Source organism: Mus caroli, unplaced genomic scaffold, assembly GCF_978045245.1.
Source record: "Mus caroli unplaced genomic scaffold, Mus_caroli_1 scaffold_9, whole genome shotgun sequence".
NCBI classification, from domain to species: Eukaryota; Metazoa; Chordata; class Mammalia; order Rodentia; family Muridae; genus Mus; species Mus caroli.
In genome coordinates this window covers 95,558,819-95,576,964 of record NW_028227264.1, presented here as the reverse complement: position 1 = coordinate 95,576,964, position 18,146 = coordinate 95,558,819, and the positions used below count along the sequence as shown (strand labels likewise).

At 40.0% G+C, this 18,146-nt stretch overlaps 2 protein-coding genes across 4 annotated transcripts in view; one reads left to right on the top strand and one right to left on the bottom strand.

Annotated features, from left to right (window-relative positions):
- Plekhg7 (pleckstrin homology and RhoGEF domain containing G7) overlaps positions 1-78 on the top strand; it is an 80,207-nt gene extending 80,129 nt beyond the window's left edge. Inside the window, 1 exon segment of the mRNA XM_085842579.1 lies at positions 75-78. Coding sequence (XP_085698705.1) covers positions 75-78 — 4 coding nt within the window.
- A 6,047-nt stretch (positions 79-6,125) lies between these two features.
- The window catches only part of Eea1 (early endosome antigen 1), a 120,618-nt gene continuing 108,597 nt past the window's right edge, over positions 6,126-18,146 (bottom strand). For all 3 annotated transcript variants that reach the window (XM_021174057.3, XM_029482447.2, XM_085843114.1), the window contains 8 exons: positions 17,892-18,074; positions 12,610-12,795; positions 11,832-11,963; positions 10,445-10,630; positions 9,570-9,808; positions 8,964-9,084; positions 7,808-7,906; positions 6,126-7,263 (listed from right to left, as the gene is read on the bottom strand). In XM_021174057.3, the coding sequence (XP_021029716.1) occupies positions 7,141-7,263; positions 7,808-7,906; positions 8,964-9,084; positions 9,570-9,808; positions 10,445-10,630; positions 11,832-11,963; positions 12,610-12,795; positions 17,892-18,074 (1,269 nt within the window). In that variant the 3' untranslated portion in view covers positions 6,126-7,140. The remainder of the gene's footprint in view (positions 7,264-7,807; positions 7,907-8,963; positions 9,085-9,569; positions 9,809-10,444; positions 10,631-11,831; positions 11,964-12,609; positions 12,796-17,891; positions 18,075-18,146) is intronic.

Sequence of the window (18,146 nt, the reverse complement as noted above, 5' to 3'; positions counted from 1 at the left end):
GCATTCTGATGACGAGTCCACACGGGGAGCATCTGAGTTTGTCTTTTCATTTCGCGAGCTTTTGATTCTTACAGGTGAAAGGGGTGTTTTGTGTATTTCTCCTCCAGCTTTGGAGAAGGTAGATGTTGGGAAGAGCAGACATAGCTCCTCATCCTGCTCAGAAACCTCGCTGGCAGAGCACACAGCCTCTCGTGCTTTTGCATGTTGCGCAACCAACAGCTGCCTCAGTATCTTGGCTTCTTTCATAAGGGAAATAAATGCTTTGGATCACATTAAATCACCTTTTAGATATGACAATCAATTGCTAAATAGAAATAACGTGTAGTCAGCTCCAACGTGTAACGTGAGGCTCTGCTGAAGTGAGCTCCGCAAAATGATCTATACCAAGCCTGTTCTTTGGTCTTTGAAACTAGATCACAGTTCTTAAAGATGTGGAGAAAAATGAGCACTTGACTGACCCCGACCTGGTTATCTTTTAAAGGTTCCTGTCATTGTTCTTCTTGTAAGTTTTTCCATCAAGGCCACAATGACCAGATGATAAGTGTAATTTTTATTATAATGATGATGATGAGGAGGATTAGGTTTTTTGAGACCTAGTCTCACTACGTGGCCAAAGAGATATGAAACTTGTTAGATAGTAGCCCAAGCTGGCCTCAAACTTGTAGGGCAATGGCCTATACACAGTCCGGTCTCCAGTAGAGCTGAGGTAGAACCCCAGTGGTGGTAATTCCCACCTACATGGGACAGAAGGAGTTCCCTCATGTCTCCTGGACCCCTGGCTCCTGTCGAAGTTACCACCCCACAGCCCACACAGGAGAAGCAGTGGCTAGCAGACACACAGACATTGTTCTAAGCTTCTGACCTTCAGGCTAGACTCCTCCCAGTTATCTAGCAACAAGAAGATAACAGCTCACTTTAAGAGGGACTGTTTGGCCCCTCCTCACTCTCTTAAGCTTTTATTTTCCTTACTCTCCCACTTACTCTCTCCCTCTTCCTCTCTTCCTCTTACTCTCTCTAACCTCTTATTCCCCAGCCTTTCCTCTTTATCTCTCTTTCCCCCTTCCCTCCTTTTGGCCATGGCCAGTCTCTCTCTCTCTCTCTTTCCACCTTCTCTCCTTTCTCCCTGCCTTTCTACAATAAAGCTCTAAAACCATAGACTGTCTCTGTTCATCAAGGCCCACTGTGCTTGGATGATGGGATAGGCTTTCTCTTAACGAGTCACGCCTAATCTCCTGTCAGAAGGCCTTCCTGTGCTCCAGCCACAGGCCAGACTAAGGACTCTCTCCCTCAGCCCTCTCTCCCTTATCTCCAGGGCCAAGAGTGTCGCCCCAGGGCCCCTGGTATGGGGGCTGCCCCTTGTCCACCCTCCTATCGAGTGGGGTCCAGTGGCTTCACACAGCCAGATGCCCACCCGGGGCTAAGTGGAAAGCGTCCAGCAGTCCTTCCATGTCTGCCTGCCCAGAGCACAGGAATTCTGGCCGGACACAGGCTCTCTCATTCCCCGCTCTTCCCCAACACTCACAGCCCCACACAAACTCATGATCCTCCAGCCTCAACTCTCAAGTTCTACAATTACATGTGTTCGTTACTCCTAAGAACTCAATCTGCTAGTTCACCCACACCCACAGAATGTTTTAAAAACTATGCCATTAATTAACAAACTATTTTTTCACTACTATTCAAGCTTTCTAAGGACTTAAGTTATCAGTACCAATATTTCTAATTACTCAGCTCTGAATACTGAAGCTCCTATCTGACTGCCCAATCCTGTCTATCCAACTTGCACACCAAACTAGTTTACTCCATTTGGAATTTCCTGTCTGATCAGAAGAAAGTCAACAATTATAAAGGGGACTATTAATATAAAAATGTGAGAAATTTTCAGTTAAAATTCAAATATATATATATATTCTTTTCCACAGAAAACATGGAAGTAACAGCAGGGACCTCTGAGGTCCCTCAGCAGGGACCTCAGCCAGGAAGAGCCAGGAAGCCAAGGAAGTGACTTTTTTTTACATCACCTTCACAATCCCCTGAAGCTTAGGGACCTAAAATGGTAAACTTTTTTGCAGGTTAGGGATTATAGTGTTTGTTTATTTAAAGTATTTTTAAAGCACTGGTCTATCTAGTAATGACCCTGTTCGACTGTCTCTCAGGTCGGGACATAAGTCTAGAGGAATAATGACGGTGACAGACTGAACTCTGATATCCGGACTCTCTTCCAGTGCTTCAGTCTGACGTAGACTGAGAAGCATGAGTGGGTGGCACACACGCCAAGGGTGGATGATGAAGGAACACATACACCAATGGTATCAGTTTTCCTGTGTCACTTGTAAACTGCTTGCTTTATAGCCCTACCTCAAACACAGTAACGATGTCTGATACTAGGTTTCATTTCTTTTAATGTACCAAGAAATAAATGTATATATTTTAATATCCGTTTTAAAATTCCTATTCTCCAAGTCAGTTTAATTAATCTTAGGTCTTTTTACAATGTTCTAACATGAAAGTAGAGAACTCAAAGGAAAAGCTAAACTGTTTTAAGAAAGAAAATAAGCATTTATTTTCCATTTACCATTTTATCAAATTTGCCTAAGACAGCCAAAGCCTTAGTTGATGTATTTAATTAAGCTGAAGTGAAGGATGGAGTACTTACGCTGGAGGAAGCTATATACAGCTACTCACCTGGGCCGGCAGCAGCAGAAAGGCACTACTGCAGGGGAGCAGCAGTGTCTACAGGAGTGCCACGCTGTCCTGACAAGTACAGGAGAAGAGAGGGACACAAAGGCAACAGTAACCTGTTAGAGTAAGCAAGCGAACAGGAGTGAATGATGGGTAAGAATAAAGGCAGGTCTGTATGAAAACACCACAGTGAAACCCATTAATTTCCATGCTAGCTTAAAAAGTAAAAACAGGAAAAAAAAAAATAAACAGGGTGAGGGAAGACAAAGAACATACATCTAGTGAATTCCTAATGATGGCATCTATATAGAACTAAAAGTAATTATGTCTAATAAAGGCTAAATAGGTTTTTGTAAGGTAAGATTTATGGAGAAACTTCCGGCTATATAAGTTGGTTTTAAGAAGGACGTCTGGTGTCCACTTTTCAGGGAGTTTTAGTAATAAACTAGACGAGGTAACTTTCTGGATTCCTTTAGCCTAGAAATCACATATTTATATGCATAAGAACTAGTCTTCTCTGTGAATATCATTAAGGGAAATGTTAGCATAAAAATTAGGAGAAAAATACAAATAGCTCTAGGACAGGTCACTAGAATTATGCTTTTTATATACACAGCACGCAGAATAGCATTTACTATGTGATATGTCACATGCTTAAGAATGTGCATATTAAATTCCTCACAGTTTAATGAATAGTTGAGTCAAATAGGGAAATCAACAATTCATTCTGGAACTGTAGGCTACAGGAAAAAGGTAACAAAAATCATTTGGGTATTGGTTCTTCACAAAAGTATCTTTAAATGGCCAAGTGGGTATTAAATGTATATATACAATGAAAGGTCGGATTGATTATTTTTTTTAATATTTCTTTTTAGTTTTGTTCATTTTCTACAACCTTAGTCTGAAGGATGAAGAGGGAACATTTCAACCAAAATGGCATTAATGAATTCTCTTGGGATCAGGAGCTTAATCACTAGCTTAAGGTATATAACATTAAAACATGGCCACTACTGTATCCAAGGGCAAAGCCCTCATACTTGGTGAATTTTTAAAAAACAGCTAATAGCATGTTCTCCGTTAAAGCAAGCAAACCAATCATAGTCATTGGATAACATCTACTAGAAAGAAATGGTTTTTAATATCATCTTTAACATATTAAAAAACAGAAGTGGCAATTCAGTAAGGATCCTTCCATTGTTCTTTATACAGATTTAAATGCTGTCTTATAATTTATCAGTTATTTATTTATAATTGGTAACTTTCTAATCACTGGGATTAGAAATTACAGTATTTACTGAGCTAAACTCTTTCACAAAAATAAGGCACAACTACATGATCACAAGTAGTAAACACAATATAAATAATGAACCCAAAATCTAACAGAGAAAGTACTCATGCAAAAGTATGTACAGAGGCTATGGATATATGATCCAATTCAGAGAGCAGAAAATGTCAGACTTGTGGCTGGACCATGTTACAGTAAGTTCATTACTTCTTACAGAGAGAACACAGTGGGGTTTCTTTATTCTATATTATACAACTTTACATAAATTTAGGAAGTTTTATACACAGTATTCACATGTGCAACAATAACATTTTGATCATTGAAATTCAGGCAAAGGGCAATTAAGACACGGAAAAATGTGGCACATTATAATTATAGAAGATCATTCATCAAGCTTATGTCTAGGAATACTAAATTGATGGCACATTTAAATCTTATAGATCAAGTTACCCATGGTTTTTATAGCCAAAGTGCATTAAAAAAAAAACTGCTATAGTTAAACAGGTCACAAATATCAAAATATACGGCTGTCATTTGCCTTCCACTTAGAGGGTAATATCTTATGCAAATGCAAGAGTAAAAAAGTAGCCACAAGGAAGGACCTCAAAGCTATAGAAAGTAATCATGAAGACCTTTTAAGAGGCATGGGAACGTAAATTTGGCAGTTGCTATTGAATATCACTATAAGGAAACTGTTACACTAGCTAATTCCACTTTAAGAGGTAGTTGAACAAAATGTTTATTTGTACACTGCACTGAGGTTTGTGTGTTTGTCTCCTTCTTTCCTTTCTTCAAAACAAGTAAGTCCTATATCAGCAGCTTCACCGGCTGCCTACTACAGACACTCTCTACATACAGTTTACTGTACACAACCCAGCACAACCTCATTTCAGCTCCCATTTCTGTGCTGGGGTGTGCAGTTTGTGAACACCTGATGCCAACTGTCCACGATAGCCAAGACCTGGGACTCTGTATGCGGCAGCTCCAGCCCACTGACAGTACAATACTACTAGCAAACAGCTAAGTGTACAGCCAAAAAGAATTCACAAGACTTTTTCATTAAACGAGAAAAAAACCCTTAAATTTCTGTTTCCAGTCCATTCTGAATTGGTAATAGTTAAGAGAAACGGTGGTTTGTTTGGCTTCATTGTGTCATCAGTAAAGTGTCGTGTGATAGAGACATTATTTGGGACCTATGGCATAAGATTATTGGGGGAAACAAGAAACCTACCATAAACACATATGGGTTTTCTTTGTAGCCACTTCTATTTTTTTTGTGAAGTGAGGATGCACAAAAAGAAAGTCTCCAGTGTCTTCAATTAAAGGATGAAATGAACAAATATTTTAATCCAGAATTTTCACAAAGTAGTGCTGTGAATATCTGCATTTTTAACATATGTCAAAGTGTTTATATGCGAAAACCAAAAATGTAAAATTAGGACTACCGGAAAGGATTCACAATTATATAAAAGGCATAAACAGCTCAGTCTATATTACCCAACTATTATTTTTAATATAGAGCCATTGTATCACTTCAGTACATAAGCTCAAGGATATACTCATCCAAGTCCTGGGATGTAATCAGTGTCCTTAGTCATCACTGAAAGCAGGGCCTAGCTTTGCTAAGTGATGAAAAATTACATGTCAGTCTCTTGTTTGTGTAATGTTGTAAGTATGTCATAAAAACATGAAGATTCCAGCATACTCCTGACAGCAGTGTGTAATATAAATTCTTTCTTGCAAATGAAATATTAGCTCTTATCTTTCTCTGCTATTATCATTAAATGACTGTAATGATTCGATGTGTAACTTTATATTTCTTCTTCAGAAAGATAATTTAAAACCTAGTATGCAGTAAGTTCAGTCGTCTGATGCTTTCTAATAACAAGTTTACTGGTTGGTAGACAATGACTTCTAAGGGGTTGAGCAGCCAGTGTTTTCCTTTTTATCATCATTTAGGAGCTCCTAGGTATATGGAGGGCTGGGGCTATATGGACTCTGCTCTGTTGCAGTTGTGTAATCTCATAGCACTATTTTTTCAAAGTTAAAAGATCCCAATTTAATATGGACCCCTCATCAGAGACATGGCGCCAGTTTTCTGTCGCTGTATTTATTCTTTCCTATTTGGTTAGAGAAAGTACAGAGAAGAATGTTACTATTTCTTTTTTTTTTTTTTTTTTGAATGTTACTATTTCCTTACCACTTGGTTTAGTCTTCACAGATACAGATGCGACATTAGCAGCGTCAGTTCCTATCTTTACAAAGGCCCTACTGCAAGCACAACTGCAGTGAGGCTGAGCTACATTTATGAAGGCTGGAAAGCAAACTTCCTAAAGATGCTGAAATTGAGGGAGTGAGGCTGCGCTGTGAGATCACTTCAGAAAACTTTCCACCAGCAAAAACCAAGACCAGGCCACCATATGGCTCTACTACTCACCCTCCAGCTCAGGAGGGGAAGTTACATACAAATGTTTTAGGGGACAGTGTGTGGGTGTCAGAAATAAGATAGAGAAATACAAATGAACTCATTTCATAAATACAATCCCAGAAGTACCATAAATTTTACATAGGACTTCATCAAATCTACTTGAGAATTTAATCAATACTGCCCAAACAAAACCCACACACAAATTCATGGTTAACACATCATTAGCATACACTGCATTTAGAACACTCAAGTAATATGAATAACACAACAACATAATTGAGCTACAGACCTATACAGGAGAAAACAGAAAGTGTTACATTCCTGTGCATGACTCCACCCAGAGAATAGAACCACTGTGTTGTTGTGCAACAAAACCGCAACAAATGATAGGAGCCATCCAGACATTCTGTACATTTAATCTGAGAGGAAGAAGCTAAGGAATTGTAGTCATCATTTGTGAATAATTAAATTATATTTAAAAAAATACATTGCTATTTTCTGTCCAAAGATTATTTACATTTCATTGGCTAATTCTGACCTTGGCATGAAAGCTGTTTTAGGGGTTTAATGGAAAAAGTAATTAAAGATGAACCCAAGTCTCACAAAAATAGAAGAGTTTTACTTGATACTGGTAACATTCCAAAATATACGAATTCCAATTTGGCCTAGTATGCAACCAGAGTCCAGATCAATGTATTACGAGTCTAACATTAGTGTGATACTACTCTGAAGCTGTGATAGCCCGTTATCCTTGCAAATCATTGAAGCATGCATCACAGACACGAACAGGCTTCTTTGAAGAAGGAGTTAAGGCGTTTTTGGTTGAGCACTCGGCACAGAAGATATTCCCACACTGTCGGCAGTGATGCTGGTGAGACAAAAATGAAATCGTGTCAAGCCCAGACTCGATAGCAGCAGCTTTATAAAGCTACATGACTGTTACAGAGCACGGGATGAGGGTCTGATGATACCTGAGTGCTTGAGTTTATCCCCCTTGTAACTTAACTCACTAACTGATCAAACACTGTGGGAACATTTTACATGGACTTTGCTTCTATCCTACAATTCCCAAGAGAACTCTCGGAAGCCCTGCTTTTAACTCACTAAAGTGCTCCTATCAAACCAAAACCTCTTCCTCTCACCAAAAGCTCAGGAACATGGAATTTAAACGTAATAGACCTATCTCTAGTACATTTCTTTATCTCACTCTGCCTTTGCTTCTTTGAAAAGAACTCACATGTAATGAAAACACACAAGGTGAGTATTTATTCACTGCTTCAGAAACCAACTGCTCCAGAGAACAGTCAGCGCAAAGAAAGGGCCTGAATTTAAAACTGAAACTCAAACACATAAGCTAAGCAGAGCCTAGGCTGTGTGGACTGCTGTTCAGGAGCCCGGGGATGCTTGCTCACCCGCCGCACGGTGACGGAGAAGCACTTCCCACAGGACATGCAGTTCTGCACTTCGTTGTCTTCCGCCCACTTTCTGTTCAGTGCTTGTGTGAGTTTGATCTGTTTTTTAAAAGGTTTGATATGTTAGACTATATAACACTTCATAGAATGAACTGGTTATTTGTTGCAATTATTTCTAAAATTTTGACTTTACACTATATGAAACACAATTTTACAGTCAGAAATACTATTTGATTTGTCAGAATAGCTACATTCATAAATCTGAATGACAAAATTAAATAAACTTATTTTTCAGAGGCATTGGCAATTATAAAATTCTGTCAATTTTGAAGCTTGTGGCAATTTTACATTTATTGTATCACAATAGCAAATTTTTCCTCATGACTGTGAGAACATACCTAAATCACCTCACTTTCTGTTCACTTTTGCTTTTGCTAGCTCCCCTGCCCCGCTCCCCCCACCCCACCCCACCCTGCTTGAAACAATGGTTTGATCTGTAGTCCAGGCTGACTTCCAACTTGAAGTGATATCCCTGCCTCTTCCTTTGTAGCACTAGATTTAAAGATCTGTACCAGCATGCCTGGCTTGAAAGTGTTTCTTTAAATACCAGCTAACTTATTTATCCCTTTGTGTTCCTGAATTTTTGAAATTTCTTTGTGACAAACCTAGATTGATGTCACTCTCAAACAAGAGGTCTCTGAAACAATTACCTTTTTAGCTTTCACATAACTACTTATACAATCTACAAAATATCTCTACAAGGACAGTTGCCTCGTTCCGCAGGTCATATAAGGGAGAGAATGACATGGTTCCTGCACCTGGAACAGAGCCGTCTTGAGCAGAACGTAGGCTGTCAGCTTGGACGTCAAGTCGTTCATTTTGCGCTCCCAGACAGCCCTTCTCTCAGGACCCCTGACCAGGCAGAGGCTGGTCTTTGGCCGACAGTGTCTATGTGAAAGCATTTATTAAGCAGGGGTTTTACTGTCCTTTTGGTTTCCTCTGTGTTATTCAGTACTGGAGAAGGAACCCAGGTCCGCGCATATGGAAAGTTATCTACCACTGAAGCACAGCCTCAACCCTGAAGGCTTTCCTTAAAGGTAAAAATGCATTTCACTGAGAGGGAGACTGGAGGACACGGAGTCAGCAGGCGCCTCACCTGGAGAGACTGGTTCTCCCTGCCCAGCTCCTGCACGGCCGCAGTTGTGTTATCCAGCTTTCTCTGCAGCTCTAGGGCTTTGGTCTGAAGCTTTTCTATTTCACCTTCGCCTTTAAGACACCTTACAGAACAGATTGCAGACACAAAGTTAATATTTAGGAAATTATTTAAGACCTTTCTGGAAGAGAGGTAATGGAATACGTTGGTAATTTTATACATAATACATTAAATCCAGCTATTTAATTTTTCTTAAAGTCTGACTTTCTTAATGGCTGCTTACATACCTGCAGGGGTTACACACTTTCCTCAATTTTTGGTCGAGTGGGAAAAAGTAGAATGACAATATTCCTATTATTTATAATAGATACAATCTATCTATCTATCTATCTATCTATCTATCTATCTATCTATCTATCTATCTATCTGTCTTCCAGACAGGGTTTCTCTGTGTAGTCCTGGAACTCACTGTTGACCAGGCTGGCCTCAAACTCAGAGATCCACCTGCCTCTGCCTCCTCAGGGCTGGTATTAAAGGTGGGCCTACACTACCACCACCACAACCACCACGGATGCCCTGCAAATACTAATTTCATCAGACATCAATCACCTCTCTAGGAGTGCTCTTCTTTCGTCTTGATTATTCTGAACAGTTGCTTCTAAGACAGCAATTTCTCCCCGTAAGTCATCCGTCTGCTTCTCAAGCTCACTCACTCTCCGTTGACTAGACTGCCACTCCTTCTTCACAGTACCCAAGTTTTCATTTAATGTTGTGACCTGCATAGTGAGCTTAGCCTCATTTTCTTCATGTTTCTTCATTCCTGCTTCCTTTTCTTTTATTTCAGAATGCTAAGAAAAAATAGGGAAGGAGAAGCTATTATACAAGTAGTACAAAATAATATTTTACTCACTGAAATTAAAATGCCAAAGCTATAAATCATATTGCTTCTTCTGGAAAGGAGGTGGGAGACCGTTTTTTCTCAAACACTACAATTCTGATTCTGCAACCCAAATGTGTGATCTAAATAGGCTTGCTCAAAAGCCGTGATGCAGAAATGAGGGTCTGTAAGATAAAGTGACACAAGTGAGTCTCCCCTGTGCCAGTGCTGGGGAAGATGCACGTGGTAGGTAGGAGGAATCAGATGTCCTGTCGACACAGCTCAGCTGATCTGCCTCAGTGGCCCTCTCCCTACACTTTCCAACCACCAGAGCTGTAACACAAACCTCCATATCGACTATAACATTCTGCAAAGCTATTCGGTGAGATTGGAGTCTTTTCAATAAAGAAAAGCCAGGTGCTTTCTACGAGGTAAACACAATGCAGGGAAGGAGAAGCAGGCTTCAGTCATTGTAATTCCAACTCAAAAGTTTCTGTTGCCAGTTTTCACACACTCTACTCAGAGTCTCTCAGTAGAAAAATCTTACTGGAGTGATTCAAAGCTCTACTCTAAAACATATTTTCTGCTGTTAAGTTAATTCACTGACCAGCTTCGCTTCCTTCTCAGAAAACTCTTCCTTCCGCTTCTCTTCCTCCTTCTTCACTTGCTCGCGCATCAGCTGCTGACTCTCCTTCTCCTGCTCAAGAGCTGCCTTCAGTGAGTCCACTTTGCCTTGAAGTTCTAATTTCTGTTGAATCAAAAGTTGTTTGGCATCCTTGAGATTTGTTACTTCCTGTTGAAAGAAGCCAGAAAGCAATCACCCCTATGTACAGGCTAATTTTCTGTTAACTCCACACAAGAGAAGAAGGAATCTCAATGGAGAAAATGCTACCAACAGGTGGCCTGTGGGAAACCTAAGAAGGATCTTCTTGCTTGATATGGGTGTGCCCATCTGACTGTGGTACCACCCCTGGCCTAGTGGTCCTGGGGGCTATATGAAAGCAGGCTGAGCAAGCCACTACACAGCACTTCTCTGTGGTTTCTGCTTCAGTTCTTGCTGCCAGGTTCCTGCCTCAAGTTCCTGCCTTGACTTCCCTCAGTGATAGGATGTGACTTGAGAATTACAAAATGAAGCAAACCCTTTCCTCTCCAGGTTGCTTTTGGTCATGGTGTTCTATCACAGCATGTGATAGACAAAACGACACTAAGAACTTTTACTCAATATGTCAAATGACAGCTGAAATTCATATAACTTTTCCCACCAGCAGATATAAGGGAGTCTTTAAGTTCAATATTTCAAACCACTTATTTCACATGCAAGATATTTACTTCCTACTCACTAATAACTTCACTGAGGTGATGCTCTAACGCCTGTGTTTTAATTATTTCTTCCAAAACTTAGCTCTACACATTTCTTCCAGTTTGCTCACTTAACATGTAATCATTTAGTCATCAAACATCGTCCTATGTTGTAAGTATATATTGACTTACAGAGTCACACACAGACTGGAAGAACAGAAGAATCCGAGATGAACTGTGAGGGAGGCGAATGGTGAATATGCCCATAGATATAAAGGCTATCAGGGGAGCCCCAGGGAAAGCACCTGAGCTTTCTTATGAAACTGCACAACACTTTACAAGGCTCATGGTACAGAGCTTCTGCAGCCAACGCCCTGTCTATGTTTCTAAGGGATAAAATGCTAAACCATAAGATTAAATCTAAAGTCTTGCAACTTGTAAATTATTACTTATCATCAGAATTTATTTCAATCTAAACTTACCCTGAAGCTGCTCTGCTTTATTCAGTAATCAGAATAAAAGTAGATTTCAATATGGATATGAATATCATGCAGTAAAGAGCACTCGGCCAGAGTATTTGTTAAAAACAATAAAATCCCGTGTCTAGCACAGAGTGGGGTCTCCCTTATGTAATACACATAAATGTAAAGGACAGATTACAGCAGAAGAGAGGGAACGGGCTGGCATTAACCTACCTTTATGCTTTCTTGTTTGTGCGACTTGAGCTCCTCATTGAGCTTCGTGATTTCTTTTTCTTGTCTACATTTAATTTCCTCCATCTCTGCCGATTTAGACTTTTCAGCTACTAGTTCTTTTTCCTTCACTGACTGTAGAGAAATTATAAATAAATATAAAGCATCCACTTTCTTGAAAGTAGTGAGCGAAAACATTGGTGTTTCTGACCCTGCTCGCACCTTCTCCTGAGGTTACCTAGCAGGGTTGTGCATCTTCCCTTCCTGTTTACCTTGATAACGTCAGCACTGAGATTAAATGCTGCAGAAATTCATTTTACAACTTCTATTACTAAGACTGCTTTTATATAAGGTTCTCTATTTTGAGTACTTTTCAATTTATAGTTTATGACTAAAAAATAAATAAAATTAAAAATTAAGTCATCTACTAGGGATACAGTTGACACTAAAACAAGATGTGTCCAAGTGAAAATCCTTTCAGTTAATTAAATATCGAATGTCAGAATTGTCTTAATTAATCTGAGCCATAAATCATAAATTCCATCCCGGCTTCACAATCCCCACTCCTAAAAACACAATTTTTATAGTTTAAAGGAAATTCCATTTTGGAATATAACAGAAAGTTCTATGGTGTGAAAAACATGCTTATAAAACCACAAAATGCAGAAAGAAAACTGGACAGACAGACACTGCAAGGCAGTAGTGAGGAGACACAGGACCTACAAGGACTGCACACAGTCTCAGATCCTCTAGAGTCTGAGGTAAGGAAGAGGGGAGGTACCTTTTCTCTCTGAGCATCCTCAAGTGCCTTACTCTGCTCCTTTAGCAGCGCCTCTTTCTTTGCTGAGTCCTGCTCCAAACTAGCTTTGGCGGCTTGCAATTCTTGAATTTTTTTATTTTGGTTTCCAATTTGATTTCTGTTTGAAATCAAGTCTTCTTGTGCCAGAGTGAGTTTCTCTTCTACAGACTTACAAAAAAAAAAATGATTTCCTTAAATTACTATGATTTCAATAAGCACAACAGTTAATTAAAAGCACAATGGGAAATGGTAAATAATCACATGTCAATGGTGAGGACATGTGGTGGGAGTGATACAAACCTACATGCTAGCCTACTCCATACCCGGGCTATCTGGTTAGCTAATGCCCTCAGGCTACAAACTTATACAGTAAATCCAAGCAGTAAATACTGTAGGCAGGTACAGCACTAGGATGAATATGTATGTACATGAGCTTAGATAAATGTAGAAATAATCAGAAAAAGATACTAGGCAATAGGACCTTTACAGCACAATTAGGATCTTAAGAGGCTAAGCTGCTGGGCCTGGTGGCATTCACCTTTAATCCCAGCATCTCGAGCCAGCGGCATGTGTCTCTCAGTGAGTTGGCGGTCAGCCTCGTCTACATAGCACATTCCAAGTCAGCCAAAGCTGCTTAGTGAGATCTTGTATCAGGAGAGGGTTGATGGGGGAAAAGGAAGGGAGCAGTGAGGAAAGACAATGCTGAAGGTTCCCTAGAAATAATCTAAAACCATTTATTGAGTACTTATCTACTTATAATAGGAAGGAAGGGCTATCAGGTAAGTAACAACTGTATCAAATATATCTAGAGAATACATATATGGTTGGAGAAAAGATCAGAGGAAAAATGAAAGAAAACAATTTAAAAAGAAATAAAATTGAATGCTACATATGTACACACATTTTCTAGGATCAATGTCCCCTGATCTGGTAAACACCTTGATAAACAAGACAGAGTTTTCTTATAGGATATATTTCATAACTGTTAATATCATTCATTGAATAAATTTAGCCTTATATGTAACTCTGTATTCTCACCAGCTATAGGCCCATCCTCTGAGCTTCCTGTCTCAGTGGTACAAGTAATGTAAGTCAATATCATAGTTACTGATGGCTCTAAGTCTCTTGTGTGGTGGTGAACACTGTCATGTTAATTCGCTTTGAATTACTATGGAAGCAACCTTTGGTTGTGTTGTGAAGGAGTTTCTAGACTCGGATAATTCAGGCAGAGAGACCCACCCTAAATGTGGACTCCACCACTCCATGGTCTGGGGTCCTGGAATGAAGGAACAGAAGGGAGGCAGGGCAGGTCACTCAGGTCTGTCTCAACAGATACCATGTGACCTGTGGCCTTGAGCTCTACTGCCACAGCTTCCAGTCATGGTAGACTGGTATTCTCTCTCACTGTGAGTCAACAACAAACAAACAAACAAACAAATAAACCTTCCTTTGTCAAGGAGCTTCTGTCAGGTGTTTTGTCACAACAATGAGGAAGATGACTAATACAAGTGAGGTCAGTTCCAATCATAGTTACTGACTGCTCTAAGGCTCAGACGTTTGAGAATCTGAAGTAATGGAAAGGACATCGTTTCTACCTGTTAGTTACATTTGGGGATATGGTCCTAGGGAAAGGGAACTGACACCATCAGCTACTTAGGCTGAGGATCTGCAGGGAGTGAGAACTAGCTACCCACTCTCCAGAAGACCTAAGAGAGGCCCCAATTCTTACTGCAGGAGCATCTCCCCTGACATGGAGCCAGGTAATGCAAGCCAGGGAAGGACCTCTGCCAGTCAGGACTGCATAGAACACATACTTTTTCACTACTACTCAGGCAGCCAGTATTAAGTCAGTACCCTGCATAAAATGGTCCTTATCACAGAAGAGTGGCATGTGCAGCAGAAACTGTACAGGGCAGCTGAGCAAATGCTCACCACCAAATACACAAGAAACCGATGCGAGACCCTGTGTAAAATGTGTGACATGGCAACTGGCCTAGATGTCACCAAGATAACTTTTTAAAAATTCTTTTAACAATAAAATGACTGTCCTAGGTGTGTGTCGGGGGGGTGGAGGGGGTGGTAATAGGTTAGTGTTGAGTACTTGCCTGGCATGCATAAGACCCTGAGAGTTTGATCTCAGCACTGAAATAAACATGTTTCAAAAACTACTGTATAAATCTACTGCAACCATAATTGTGTAATAGAGGTTCTGGTTCAACAGGCTTGCTAAAACCAAGCAAGCAGTAGTGCCCCCTAAGAAATGCTGTAAGAACCACCAAAGTGTTATTGCTTTATAAGATTTTAAATGCATGGACTCTAAAATTTTAAATGTTTAAAGTCCATTAATTTATTAGTTCTTTAAAGACCAGATGAAGTCTTCATGATGATGTCAAGGGCCAATGCTCTGCCCTGTGTTTGGACATCTACTTACACACTCCTAAGCAGTACTGCTGTGCATGCCTCACTCGCTCAGCACTGCTTACCAGGGATGCTCCCCTGGTCCACCTCTTTTCCTATCTTTATCTCAGCCACACAACATGGCAATAGGCGAATCATTGAGTAGATCAATTATCAGCCCTGACATGATTATAAAATTGTGTAATCCCTGTGGTTCCAATTATTTTTATTAAACAAGCCTTCCCATACTCCTTTCAAATAAAGCCTTTATATTAGCTCTTACTTTTTCTGATGTCTGATAAAATGGCATAAAAGTACTGGGATGAGAAGAGTTAGGTTTAATTCTGTATAACCCCACAATTTTCACTTCACTTCAGAAATACATTTATATTATGAATTTGAATTGAATAGTGAATTCCACTTCTATTTTTCTGGACAAATAATAGCATAGATTATAGCCAACAGAAATACCCAGTGAACAAACTATTTCATAAACGATCCAGCAGATGGGGCTAACGGCACAGACTAGGCCAGTCTGGTCAACCCTACTGGTGTCCGAGGAGACATAGTCAGGCTGAGGTATACACTGACAGCTACAACAGCTATGACAGAAAGCCTTACACAGGCAACTGTCACACTGTAGAATGCTTTCTCGTCTCCCTTCGCTCTCACATTTGAGATCAGCTCACTGAAGCAAAAGAGAAAAGGCTGACAAAAATAGTTATCCGGTGAGTGGTAACGAAGGAGGGCTTCGCCAGTACAGGGGAACGCCAGGGCCAAAAAACTGGGAATGGGTGGGTAGGGAAGTGGTGGGGGGTATGGGGGACTTTTGGGATAGTATTGGAAATGTAATTGAGGAAAAGATGTAATAAAAAATATATAAAAAAAAAAAGAAGGAGGGCTTCGAGTAAACCCAACAGCTCTTCCAATCACGGTTCCGCTGTGTCAGTGGGCCTGCCTCACCTGCCAAAGGAGCGTCATAACAGAGGCTCCATCGTGCCCTGCTGTAAAACGTTCCCTAGGCCTGCCCTATGCTTTCTCATTTGTCCAGATTACATGGAAGCCCTTCAGTGGCTCCTCACTGCCTTCAGCTTAAATGCAAACTTCTGTGCAAACTTCCCCTGCCTTTCAATGTGTTGAAAAACAAACAAACAAACAAGCAATTTAACAGTAATAAAATGGCCAGTTCTAATTTTTCTTTCTTTAAAGATTTATTTTCATTTTTTATGTGAATGTATGTTTTGCCTATGTATGTATGCCTTAACCTCAAATGTGTGTGGAGCCCACAGAAGTCAGAGAGAGCACCAGATCCCGTGAAACTGAAGTTATTATGTACAGGCAGTTGTTAATTGCCATGTGGGTGCTGGGAATCAAACTTAGGTCCTCTGGAAAACACAGTAAGTATCCTTAGCCACTGAGCCACCTCTCCAGCACCCTTGCCTCCACACCGGACCCCACCCCCTGGCTAACCTGCCTCCTGTTGCCCTCCTTTGTTTCCCCCAGTTTCCTGTGTCTGTGTGGACTGATCCCTTGCCCTCCCCTGGGCCTGCTAGGAACTTAGGAACTGCCCTCTACACCTTCCATTCTCTTAACTCTATCCTGCTTCCAACCAACTCACACCCAGTTACCAGAATTTGTGGAGAAAGATATTTTGTAATTAATTTAAATTATTTTTATTTGTGTGAGCTCATGCACATGTGCCTGCACAGCTAATGGGAATCACAGTCATACAGGAAAGCAGATCTCCTAGAGGAGAGAGAATGCTTAACTGAATATCCCTACTAGCAATCTAAGCTTCTTTAAAGATGTCCAGGTTAAAATTTAAACTGCATGTTTTTTTCATTTTTCCTCTCTGCTGTACCCTTTGTTGCTATTGTTATTTTTTATCTCAAATATAAAATCCAATTGTTTTTCACTAAGCATTTAGTATACTTAACAATTTGGATCCTCTTTTTTAAACATAAAATCTAAACGTAAGCTACCACTCCTGGTTGGCTCTGTTCAGTTCCTCCTATCACCAGACATCCTTGTAAAGACTGTATTTCCAAATTGTACCTATAGTTCAGGATCTACTCACATGTCTAAGTGGCCTGGTTCCCCACAGGAGCCCATGAATACAACACAAAATAGATACAATATTTTACAAACAAAAATTTTACAGTAGTGCACTTTAAAAAAGGAGTTAGCATATATTACCATTACAAGAGGGTGGGGGGTGAGAGGGGAGGAAAGAGAGACAGGGGCAGAGATAAGATATGAGGGAAAGAGGCAAGGTGCTGGTCCTCTGTGTGTAGGAACACAATGTTCGCTTTCCTTTACAGGAAGGATATGCCAGTGTTGTATAAAATTTGCTACCTTGTTGTTTATACCTTTCATTTTAATCAACATGATACCTTATTTGACCATACAGTATTATTAATTAAGGCTATATTTAATTGGCCTGATTTTAATCATTAGGCATTCCTGTAAGTTAGAAAGCTGACAAAAATATAGCACTAAGAGCTTGACCATAGTAATGCACTTGCTTTCCCAGAGTTGGCTTATAACCAGCCACTCTCCAAAGGTACTCGCAAATGAAGGCTTCAAAGGCCTTAGAAAAGCTAATACCATAAGATTCACCCACATTATTTCACTGTAACTCATTTCAAACTGAGTTTTTAATGTGTGTATGTGTATATATACATATGTGTGTATATATTTATATCTCATCTCATGATTTTTGTCATAAAACAATCTAATTTTTAAAAAGGAACATTAAAGGAGTAATTTAATAGAAGAATATAATACTTCACAGATATTAACTTCCCTTGCTCATTAGGCAAGGGAATTATTTCCTGAGCTTTATCCCATACCACAGTTTACAATACCTTAAGGTCTTGCCTCGTGGCTAGAAGTTCAGACTCTTTGCCATAGAGGTCGGACTGCAGCTGTTTCAGGTCCGCCTGGCACTTCTCGTAGTTGCTCTGCAGCGCTGACAGTTTTCCTTTCTCCACTGCAAGCTCCTGGGCTGCCTGTGATGACTGCTGCTGCAGCTTATTCTCCAGCACTGTCTAAAACATCAGTAGTTATTTAAAGGAGAATGCAAATAAGAAGTCAGTCAAATATAAGACGAAACTTATACA